We start from the raw sequence: 12,713 nt of genomic DNA on the forward strand, positions 1-12,713 counted from the left end.
TTAATTAAGTATGTTTAGTAAGTATGTTTATATTATAAGTCTATTATCTATTTTGGCATAATCTGAACAAAAACTCGTGGCAACACTCCAGTACAAACAATTTGAACACAACAATTTAGATTTTGGGTTGTTTTTTATTTCTAACATTTGTATTCAGGTATTAGATCATTCTAACTTTCAGGTGGAAAGAATGAACAAATCAGAGGCTTATACATGAAGCTCGTTTTACAAACTCAGAGTTACATGCCTGGTTAGTTGAGAAAACAAACCAATCCAGTCAGGCTTTATAGGTACCATGATGCTGCTCATTGACTTTCTGTCAATCGACAGATTGTTTGAGATGCTAAACACCTCGACTTGAAAGTAGAGGAGAGTAGACGGGTGCAGTAAGGGGAGGGAAATATTTTATATTTACCTTTCGACACACCCTCTACCTTTCGACACGCCCTCTACCTTTCGACACGCCCTCTACCTTTCGACACGCCCTCTACCTTTCGACACGCCCTCTACCTTTCGACACACCCTCTACCTTTCGACACACCCTCTACCTTTCGACACACCCTCTACCTTTCGACACACCCTCTACCTTTCGATCCACACACTTCTCCGACCAGCAGAGACTCATAATTGGGTGCTGCTACGTCTAAGAAAAGCAATTGGATTCTATTCTTCTTCTTAGACGTATAGAAGAATATATATATACATAGATAGCAAGATAGCTAGATAGCTAGATCTATCTTTCTATATATAGGCCTATAGGCTATAGATCTATCTATCTATCTATCTTTCTATCTATCTATATATATATTCCACTTCTAAAACAAACATGCGATCCGCAGTAGGACTACTTTTGCTCCTTGGAATTCATCTCGTCTATGCCAGTAAGTAATATTTTTGGTTGACTGTACAGTGGATCTCAATTGTTCGGTTTGTACCGAGGTACGAAACGTAGTTTGTAGTTTGAGATGGTAGCCAATACTAATTGATAGCCACGTAATTTATATTTCATTTAATTTTACACATCTTATCTGTCTGAGTAATTTAATGATGTTTTCTGTCACCCCCTATAGAATTTCTAGTTTTAATATAATGCTTTTACTTTAATTGGGTTATTTAAAAAAGTATTTGGAGTGTATTTTACCGCGATTGAGAGACACTTTGCTTGACGTAAATGCTCTCTGAAATCTGGTGTTGTGGAATCAGTTTCGTTTCTTACCTGAACAGGTGATTTCTACCTGGAAACTGATGATCATGATAATTTTACTCGGTTTCGCATTTCACATTTCATTATAACAGTTATTGTGATTTCATTATTGCACAGAAAGGAGCAAAACCGGACAGCTGTGGTTAAAATGTAAAGTAAAAAATATGCTGAAAACACGTTTAAATAAGTTTAACTGAGTTTTTTTCGACTTTGGATGTGCGTGTTTTTGCTTATGGTTTTGCTTATTTTTTACCATCTCTTTCCACAGGAACACACTCTCTTCAATATTTCTACACTGCAGTGTCTGGAGACATAAACTTCCCAGCGTTAACTGCAGTTGGTCTGGTTGATGATGGGCAATTCATGTACTTTGACAGCAACATAACGAAAGCCATCCCAAAGACAGAGTGGATAAAACAGTATGAGGGATCAGATTATTGGGAGGAAGAGACTAATATCCTGATTAGAAAACACCAGGTCTTAAAAAACAACATTATGGTGGCTCAAACACGGTTCAATCAATCAACAGGTATGTTGATCATGAATTCACACACAAACATTCACACAAGCTCATTCCTAATACTTACATACTCACTCCAGACACATGGGTTTTATGATGTTTTTAAAGCTATCTGTCATTTTTACTAGTTTTATGCCATATTTCTTTTGACGCATGTGTAATGTCACCAAAATACTGTATTGTAAAAATGACAATATGTAAGAGATTTTTAGATGTCAAGAATTATGTACATTATTAAAACTGCAAACACATTACTGGAAATAGCAGTCGTTAGAACAGTTTGAAAGAAGAAGAATTCCTTCTTAATATATTATTAAGATTATTATTAGCCTCATTTATCCTTTTGATCTTTCATTCAAAATATTTATAAATATCAGTCATCTAACGGATATCAAACAACGGCAAACAAAAAAAATAAATGAAATATTTTGTGTGGCACTATTATTGGCACCCTTTTATTCAATACTTTGTGCAACCTCCCTGTTATCCTGCCAAGATAACAGCTCTGAGTCTTCTCAGGTTCACGCGAAAGCATGCTTCATTCGCCCTGCACAGATGCGCGTGCAAGTTACGAGAGGCACAAATACCAATATGAAAATGAAACAACTTGTGGAGATGTCTGATTGTAGTTTTGGAGACTTTCTGACCCCAAGACCTAACTAATTTCTGCAATTCTCCATCTATGATCCTTGGAGATTCTTTGGCCACTCGATCCACCCTCCTCACCGTGCGTGAAGATAATATAGACACACATCTTTTTCTAGGCCGATTCGTGATATTGTAACAACCAGGATAATTCAGGACAGAGAGGAACACACAGCAGCCGCAATACAAACACACAATCCTTTATTAAATGTTAAAAACACACAATAAAAATCTACAGGGTTTTTAAATGTGACCAGCCTCCCCCTTTCTTTGTAGTAGAGTTGTCTGGGGATATTGCAGGACAGATGTGATCAAATGGGCAGTCCACGAGCATTTAGTTCATCAGTTTGGTATGCCCGTCTATCAACAGGGCAGCGGATGTAACCAGTGTTGGGAGTAACATGATAAAAGTAACGCGTGTTATGTAATCAGATTAGTTTTTTCGAGTAACGGGTAAAGTAACAAATGTTTTTTATTTTAGACCATAATATCAGAATTACTTTATTTAAAAAGTAGCACGTTGCTTTTGTATACTTCTGTTCCTGTATTGTGAGAAATCAGGATTAAAATGTGCAAACTTCAGAGAGGAGATGTAGTGCATGATTGACATTGTATTTCTATAGAGTGTGAGGAGACCATTTAGCAGAGAGACACGAGTCACTTCTATTTAAATGAATGGGAGAAATTGGAACGCCCAGCCAAGAAGCTCTAGCACCCAAGAGTCAATGGATGTAGAAAGGAAGTCCCGCCTTGCAGGTAAAAGTGCCAATTGCCTTTTAGATACAGATATCACCTGTCAATCAACTAACTGACGCACATGCGCATTTTGTGTTTTTAGTGTGAAATGATGTCAACAATATTCGGGTTGAGTGAAACTCAACTGAGATTGATTTATGTGTTAATACACAACATTAAAGAAAATCAGTAAACGTGTTAAAGCAGAGGAATGATAAAACTTATCTTCCACTGGCCATGACATGAGGTTCCATGGGACACTAATAGATAAACACCAGGACTGAAACTGTAGGTATTGTAGAGAGTCAGATAATATGTAGCATATTATTCAACATTATATTAGTGAAAGAGAATCACTTAAAGAAAGATAAAAGTGAAAGGAGTACGAGATTTTAATCTAAAAATTATCCTTGATAAAAGGAATTGGTCGGAGCTGTCAGTTTTTAAATGAAACTGGTTTAGTGGAATGGATATAAATGAATCTAAAGAATAAATAGAAGGGGGAAAAGAATGCGTTTTAATTATTTATTATTATTTATTTTATTTTCTCCCCGTTCCTATTGGGTTTGGAGGTGTATACACTGGAGGAGATGTACATGCAGCGCCAGTGAAGACAGAGTCCTGAAAGGTCTGGGGGGACATGGGGGATTAAGGGAAGGGACAGTCTCATCAAAGTTAAGAGTAGAGGTCAGAGCTGTAGCTTAGTGGGCTGCGTTCTTGACACGTGATGCTGATGCATCGCTGGTGGCCCGAGTTTGAGTCCCGGATCGTGAGGTCTTGTCCCGATCCCATTCCCACTCTTCTCTCTCTTATTTCCGGTCACCTCTCTACTTGCCCTGTCCCATTAAAGCCAAAAGGCCATAATAATATAATAAATGTTAAGAGTAGAGGGCATTACTTCAGTTTTTGAATCACTGTTAAAAGAAGAATTATAATGAAGTTTCGATAGGTGGCGAGAATGCTCCAGCTGATTGTAGCCAATCGCTGTTCAAATTCAAAAAGAAGGCCATGATCATGATACAGAGGGTGAAATACTCAATCAATTCACTGACATATGCAGCCAAACTGCTCCGAGCTCCCCTGTAACTGGGATGGGATTAGAAAAGACTCTGGATCACTGACTCCAAGCAACGCTCTACATGGTTTGTGTATGCAGAAAATATTTCTTATTTTATAAAAAATATTGTACATTTTGTCTACCTAACTATCTTCACAACCAGAGACAATAACTGCCCTGATCAGCGTGTCCCCTAAAATGATCAGAGCTCCTGTCCCCACATAAACATCACACAAGAACCCACCCGGAAAAAAGATCCCCTGATCCATCACCAGCAAACTCTTTAAATATTTCACCAAAACAAGCTGCACTCTCATTTGCAGAGATATGGCCACTCATTTACATTACATTTACATTTATTCATTTGGCAGACACTTTTATCCAAATCCACTCACGTTGGCAAAGGGATAATTAGGAGACCCCCCCCCCCCCTCTTAATTATTTTATTTCAATGAAAGATTCGATTTTTGTAAATTATATAAATGAAAGATCAAAAAGATAAACAAAAAAATTTCACAGCCTGTTTTTCTCATAATTACCAAGGAATATATGTGGAGGACACTGTATCCTCTCTACAGAACAATCAAATTGAAAAACAATTATTTCAATTAAAAACAATAATTTCTGGTTCTCTTTGTTTAACAAAGACATATCCTAAATAGAACTTAAAATAGATGCTAAGCCTGTCCTTGTGCTACTCAGGATTGATGGATGCATTAATACTTTAGAAATGAGCAGATGATGTTTGTGGCACTTTGACAGTGAACCAGTTGTTCATAAATTACATTGATGTTCTGATTCTGATCTGTGTTTTTATTGGTTCATATGAAATAGTCTAGTCAGAGTTATCAACATGTCTGCACACGGAAAAACTTGTTTGTGGAGAGACTCAAGTCAAGTCAAGTGGTTTTTATTGCCGTTAAGCCATATACAGTTAGTACTGTACACAGAGAACCGAGACAATGTTCCTCCAGGACCATGGTGCAACATAAAACAACATAGGACAAACACAGAACCACATGAGACTACACAGACTAAATAACATAACTATATAAAGAGCACGTGCAAACATGTGCAAAAAGTACAGGACAGTACAATAAATTACTAAATATAAACAGGACAATAGACACAGTGAGAGACTGTGCAGCGCCGACCAGTACACAGTAGTGCAAAAGATGACAGTTTCTAAAACTGCCAAACGTAAACACAACATACTATGAGATAGTGCTCTATGCACATAGCAGTTATTGAGGTAGCAGCCAGGTGTAAAGTGACAGTAATTAAAGTGCAACTCAGGACACGTGTGTGTGTGTGTGTCAAAACGCACAGAGCTTTGAAGTATGCCTCATTATTTATTTTTTATTATTTAAGTGTGTCAAAAGCAGTCATACAGTCTACACCTGATTTATATTCTCTCAGCATGTTTAATAAATAATATGTACTTAAATACTACATATTTTGATTAGCCCGTTTTGTTTTCAATGCTTCAACAATTTAATAAATCCTTTTGAATCCACAAATATCATTGCATTGCCTTTATTTATTTATGAAAGGTTCAGTTATTTCAGAAATGTGGGCATTTTCTCTAATACAATAGTATTTTGGTTATAGAACTATAAATGCAAATCAACGCTTTGGCGTTTGTACGTTCAACGCAGAAGCATAAATCAGACTTTAGTCCAATCCAGCCCTCTAACTAAAATTATTTTGACACCTCTGCTATATAGTTTTGTTGCATAATGTTCTGTATGTATTAAGAGGATTGTTGTATTGCATTTGTTACAATTTGATACTGGAACTAACTTTGATACTAAATCCAGTTTTAACATGTTGCTGAATGTTGTTTATCAACATTTATGCACCTATATATTCTTTAATTAAATTAGTCTCACTTAACTTGACATGATATTACCTCTGAACATATTGTAAATAAAATATCTGGATAACTGAAAGGAGTTGAAACATTCTCAAGTGGGTAATCTGGTATATTACTGTAGTAGTAATAAATCAACTCGGTGTTTGACAAAATGTTTAACATAAGTGAGTTTTATTCTATTTCAAAAGCAATATCTTGAGATTTATACATTCTTAAATCAACAGAATACTGTAAGTACAGACTGTGTGTTAGTTCATACGTAACTATTTTTTTTATTACTAATACAGACAGTGTATATATCACTCTCTGTGTGACTCTCCACAGGTGTGCACACATACCAGCAAATGTACGGCTGTGAATGGGATGATGAGACTGAAGCAACAAATGGGTTTCTCCAGGAAGGATATGATGGAGAAGACTTTCTGTCTCTGGATTTGAAGAATTTTAGATGGATTTCACCAGTACCACAAGGATTCATCACCACAGAGAGGTGGAACAAGGACAAAGCCCTACTTGAGCATGACAAACATTACCTCAACACTGTGTGCATTGAGTCGCTGAAGAAATATCTGCAGTATGGGAAGAGCAGCCTGGAGAAAACAGGTGCATAATTTCTTATCCAGCATTGATCATGTACATATTTCCTTTGAAAATATTTTTTTTTGTGGGTTTATGCAGAAATGTATAGAAGATGTTTTTTTTTTAAATTTGTATTAATGTAATAATTCCTCCTTGGATTGAGACGGAGTCAGACAATACGGTTGAATAGAATAAAACCTTCTGAATTGTTCTACAACATGTTAAGAACTTTTTTATTTGAATTGTGAAATTAAGATGAAAACACCAAGAAAATAAAGCATCGTGACTCTTAAAGAGCATGCTTGAAGTGATGTATTGAGCAGCAGCGGCTTAACAAATAAAAGTGTTTAAATTATTAACACTCAATTCTGTGCTGAAGTGTGACCGTTACTCAGTTACTAAGATAAATTATTTTGGTAAGATAAAGTATTATTAGACTACAGAACCTCTGCAATCTTTTATTTGCTCTGTAATTCAGTTTACATACAGTATGTCTCTTTCCCTTCCTCCCTCCATTCTTCATTATACTTCATTAAAGGGGTCATGACATGGTTTTTTTTATTGTATTATTATGTTCCCTTAGGTGCAATTATAGTATTAATATATTTTTTTTTAAGAAAAACTTTTAAAATCTAGTGATTTATGACCTTTTCCCACCCTGTTTCTCATCCTCCGATTCAAACAGTCTGTTTTGGGGGCGTTTTCCATTTAAGACTTCAGTGTTAACGCCCACTGTTATGATTGACTAACGTCAGTGCCTATGTATCAATTATTGACGCCCCCAGCCAGAACAATATGCAAGTAAACTAAGTAAAAACACTGTGACTATTCATAATGAATGAAATTGCGCTTTAAAAAGTAGTTTAAAGTTTAAAATAGATTACTTACAGTTTGCGTCGTCGTTTTTCCCAGAATAGTCGGCACGGACTTATCTTTCAGCAACAGTTTTCTGGCAAAGCCAGCATCATATTGAGATTTGTTCTCAAAACAGTCATCCTTAAAATGTACAGAACAAACGCTTAAGTTAACACTGCCGTGACTGGGACGTCCGCAAAAAATAAACTGCATCCATTTTTCCCTGACGTCTGGATCTTTCGGCAGCTTATTCAGAGGTTTTGTTTGACCACAGCCAGGAACAGCACATCTGTGTGGCATCGTAATTTTCCTGTGCACAAGTAGTCTCTGTCAGAGCTCGCTGTCCATCGACTGAACACTTGTGAGGCGACGGCGATACTGAAATGAGCGTAGTTGTCTTGGCGCTTAAAGCGTAGTTATCTTGTGCTGGAGGCGGTCATATGCAAATGCTGTTACGTCACTTCTAACCGTCACGTCACTTCTAACCATGAATCCAGAACGAGCTGTATTTTGAGCTTGATTAAATAAATGATTCGTTTAGAATGGGGAGGACGTCTTAAAATATTAAACTTGCAGGACGTTTTAATGATACAAAGACCTCTTATATACCAAAAGATCAAGGCAAATTTGGTTTCTCATGTCATGACCCCTTTAAGGACGATTATCAATGCAATTATGATTTTCAGATATCCTGTTTGGACAAGAGGTTGTTAATACCTTTTTCAAATGAATCCTCTTTCCCCCATGTGTGTGTCTCTCTCTCTCTCTCTCGCTCTCTCTCTCTCTCTTCAGTCTCTCCTCGGGTGTCTCTGTTGCAGAAGGATTCCTCTTCTTCAGTCACGTGTCATGCTACAGGTTTTTACCCCAGTGGAGTAACAATCACCTGGATGAAAAACGGAGAGGAGCATCATGAGGATGTTGAACTGGGTGAACTTCTTCCCAATGAGGACGGAACCTTCCAGAAGACGAGCACGCTCACAGTTACACCTGATGAGTGGAAGAACAACAAGTTCAGCTGTTTGGTGGAGCACAAGGGCATCAACAAGGAAGAGAGTGAGATCAGGACAAACTATGGTAAGAGTTATTACATGTGCGGACTATAAAACTATGAATTATTAAAAAATAAAATGTTCTTTTCTCATACAAACTGTGTATGTTTAGATTTATTATAATTGAGGTTGCATATATAAAATACACTTTCTGAACACACCGTACACAAACATCACAATCACAAACTTGTTTTTGTGTCTGTTGAAATGATCTTTCCATAGAGTTACTAACAATGTCAAGATCTTTGAATAATTTGATGTTTTCTTCTGAACAAACAGGAAATTCTCTTCCCATTGGCATCATTGTTGGCGTTGTTGTTGCTGTCGTTCTGTTGGTTGGCATGGCTGGCATTGGTTATAAGATCTATCAGAAGAAGAAGAAAGGTGAGGACAGACACGTATGATTGTATTTCACTGACTTCAGTATGTTTCACATATTTGTTGTTCTGATGGCAGCTTTAGTTTTGATAGTTCATATTTTGTTGTTGTGTGAAATTAATGAGCTCCTCTGTTTGTTTTCAGACTTCAAACCTGTCAGCGGTAAGTTTCTCATCATAACCTCTATTAGATGTAAATATATAAAGATGGCACTGATGTGATTTACAGGATATTAATATGTTCATATATCTACACTGAAACATTTTAAACTAAATATTAATGTGGTAATATTTGTAGATTTACTGGTTTGTTTCCAGCCTAAAACATTTAATATCACTAAATCAACCCGACTACATTCACCTCACACACTCACACAGACACACACTTTTTTAGTAAAATATACTTTATATTGTGTTTATTTTGTATAATATTGTAGTCGGCTGCATAATACAATGACTTTAGGCCTCAGCAGCCTTTAATAACCGGCCGCTATATGGCAGTGCCCGCTGCTTTCACCAAAGACCCCCTTTAAAAACTACAGGACAACATTTAACAGACATTCACGCATATGACACAAAGAGCAAATTGAACTCAATAAGACAATATATATTTACATGACTGTGGATATTACATCACCTACTTAATATTCATGAACCAAACTGATACTTTTTATAATGTGTCAAACACTTTCCAGATTGCTCCTATTCATCTGATGACTTTAATATATTATTATGCATGTATAAATATGTGATGTGATCATCTAAACGATCTCTTGTTTATTTTCTGTTCTAGGATCTGATGATGGTTCAAACAGTTCAGCTCCTGCATAAAGATGTAAGTGTAATCATTCATAAGTGCAACTTAAATCATGTGAAATGACTGAATTTAATTTATATTTTACTGTCATTTTAGGAGACATCAGATGCGTGAGAGGGATGAAGTTAACCTGCTGTCAGTCTTATCTATAAAACAACACACAGGATCAGATTTATGGATAAATTAAATACAATTAAATGTTTTTATTAGTTTGTGGTGGGATTGATCTGTTTATGATTCTTCATTATGTAAATACTTCATCATTTTTTTTATTCATCCGGTCTTCATTTATTTTATGAACATTTGAGATGTAGAAATATGGCACATTGATCTTAAGACTTAAATGGAAAATGTAAATATTTGTCTTTATTCACATTAAAAACAATACAAATGATTAATCTGCAGGTTTGATTAAGTGTCAGGTCAGTTCTGACCCTGAAAAAGTAAATCATTAGAAATCTGATTAGTTTATTAAATTAGAAACTCCCCAGTGAAATATTCTGTTTTTATTCTAACAAGATTTAATTGTTTATTTAATACAAGTTAATCTGGATTTATGGATTATGTGCCATCATGTAATCTTCATGATTTATGGGATTCATCGTCTTTTTCTGTCTGTAAATTTCCTTCTTTTTGTTTTAAATAAATTAGTTGATAAACTGTTCTGCAGAATAATAATTGATCTTTTTAATTTTAACAATGTTACACTGTTAAAACATTACATGAATATCTGTTCCTATGAATAACAGAACAACAAATATTTTCCTTTATTTGAGGTTTCAAAATCTAAATTCAGTGAACATGAATGTTTTATTGATTGTCTGAAATTTTAAATGTAATTTTGATTCTTTGAAAATAAACGACCTCAGAAAGGAGAAATTGTTGAATGTCTTTCTGTAATAAAGTAGTTTTTATTTCCAAACACAAATCTGAGTTCATGAAACCGGTTTTATAATCTACTATGAAAATATGACACATTAGAGAGATTTTAATTATATTGTGCGAAATACATTTTCACTTTACAACAGATTTTCACTGTATACTAAACATCTGATCAGAGCATTTTAGAAACAACTGCAACTTCATACAGAATTACAAGAATACAGGCCGTTTAAACCTGCTGTCTTTATCTATAAATGAATGTTGTCACACTAGAACACCACCTCATAAATCTTTGAATTCTTGAGTTACTTGACATAATTTACATTTAATTGAATCCACTAATCAACTTTTGCTCCTTATACAGTTGAATGTTTGAGCATTACAGCACTATGAAATGTAACTGTGAAAGTTGATATGAAGCAGAGGTGTTTAAAGCATTGAAGGACATCCGGGGCTTAGCCCAGACAATTTTATTGTCACACCAAAGCTGGTGAGAGGGTATTCTTTGAGTTTTGCTCTGGCTGGGCCTGTTTCTACAGTTCCTAAATCTTCCACTCTAGTACTATCCTCAACATCCTCTCTCCTCCCTGAATCATCTGTGATGCAAAAGAACAGATACAGCACATAACTTATTGCAAATCAGCTTCAAACAACTAATTCATCAAGTGCTACATATTTCAAATTGTGGACCAATACCATTGAAGAAAATGTATTGGGAAGAGCAGATCAGTGGGATTGCCCTAAGATCTATCATGATTCTTTAATTTTCATGTACATTAACATAAAGTCATCACAAAAGAGTTATATTATAGTGAGTAAAGTGAGGTAAAAAAATACTGAATATAAATAATTTATATTTTTTGACCTAAATAGTCAAAATGATGTATAAGATCCTAAGTTAAAGCAATACATGAATGACTTTAGTTCATTGACACACCATGGCATCGAACTGTATATAATTCTCATCATCTCTATGAGAATAATTCATCTGTCAAAATCCTTTCATTAGGATCATAAACAATGTTTCACTTTTAACTTTCTCTAAAGTAAAGTGACTTATTAATTGTTACCAGTTTCCATGTCTGATTCTGGCACAGCTGCTGCTCCTCAGTCTGTTGCTCATCTTTGCTACACTCTACAAAACCATTTAATCAAATCAAAGTGTATATTTCCTACAAACTAATATCACAAAACAAGTCACACATACATTTTATGTTAATGATTATTGGTTATCCTTAGCGAAAACAACACCTGATAAACAAGAAAAGTATGCTCCGAAAGGGACTAGAATCGCGGTCTCCGGCGTGAGAGGCGAATGCGCTAACGAGAAGCTACCAAGATGCATCAGTCTATACACGGAGGCTACAACATGTAATGACAGTCGGTAGTGGACCTCTTGAGGTTTAGCCTACTGTAGGTGAAAGCCAGCTGGATGATGATCTTCAGACTTCAAGGACAAAAACAAATGTGAATTCTTACCCACTGACGTCTTTGGGAAAAATCCCCAAAGCCTCATTTGCTTAATTTTTGCTGTCTTTCCTGCTAACTGCTGTTAACTCGCCACTAAGTAACGTTAGTTGATGTCAACGACTGTGCAAGCTCCTCCCCTACCTGCTGCATATTCAACAGAGAGGAAGAAACGGAGTCGCCCATAGGCTACCGACAGCAAAGGAACTTATTCTATAGGCTAGATTATGCCTATGTCTATTTTTACAGGCTGTATGCAGTATGTGCAAAGCCAAAGCACAATGAAATAAGGCAACTTATGATTTTGGGGGTTTACATAGGCTATTGTCCGGTTTCATATTTGTTAGTCAACTTTTCAAAATACATTCGGGGCTACACTCAAAACATTCGGGGCTGAAGCCCCGGCAAAATCGGCTGCCGCCGCCTCTGATATGAAGGGATATGAAATATGACAATTAGGGAAGATTCACTGTTCAGCTGCTCAGATGTGGGACATAAAATATATATTATTAGTTCTTTGTAAGTTCTATTGAGTTTTTCGGGTCATATAAATGGCACATTATTGAAAATTTCGAAAAGACCGAACTGCGACACACGCCCCTCAGTTACAGATGCAGCCCCTTGAGGTCTTTAAACACACTACAACTAAA

At 35.9% G+C, this 12,713-nt stretch overlaps 1 protein-coding gene across 4 annotated transcripts in view; it reads left to right on the top strand.

The window, feature by feature from the left end:
* LOC127650363 (major histocompatibility complex class I-related gene protein-like) overlaps positions 1 to 10,596 on the top strand; it is a 78,244-nt gene extending 67,648 nt beyond the window's left edge. Inside the window, exons 1-8 of one of the 4 annotated variants that reach the window (XM_052135734.1) lie at positions 594 to 881; positions 1,473 to 1,733; positions 6,362 to 6,640; positions 8,264 to 8,545; positions 8,800 to 8,904; positions 9,043 to 9,060; positions 9,691 to 9,732; positions 9,811 to 10,596. In XM_052135734.1, the coding sequence (XP_051991694.1) occupies positions 827 to 881; positions 1,473 to 1,733; positions 6,362 to 6,640; positions 8,264 to 8,545; positions 8,800 to 8,904; positions 9,043 to 9,060; positions 9,691 to 9,728 (1,038 nt within the window). In that variant the 5' untranslated portion in view covers positions 594 to 826 and the 3' untranslated portion in view covers positions 9,729 to 9,732; positions 9,811 to 10,596. Of the gene's footprint in view, positions 1 to 593; positions 882 to 1,472; positions 1,734 to 6,361; positions 6,641 to 8,263; positions 8,546 to 8,799; positions 8,905 to 9,042; positions 9,061 to 9,690; positions 9,733 to 9,810 lie in introns of those variants that run through there. The other 3 variants (XM_052135735.1, XM_052135733.1, XM_052135731.1) reach the window with 3 other exon arrangements.
* The last annotated feature ends 2,117 nt before the right edge of the window (positions 10,597 to 12,713 follow it).

This window comes from Xyrauchen texanus, chromosome 10 (genome assembly GCF_025860055.1).
Source record: "Xyrauchen texanus isolate HMW12.3.18 chromosome 10, RBS_HiC_50CHRs, whole genome shotgun sequence".
Taxonomy (NCBI): Eukaryota; Metazoa; Chordata; class Actinopteri; order Cypriniformes; family Catostomidae; genus Xyrauchen; species Xyrauchen texanus.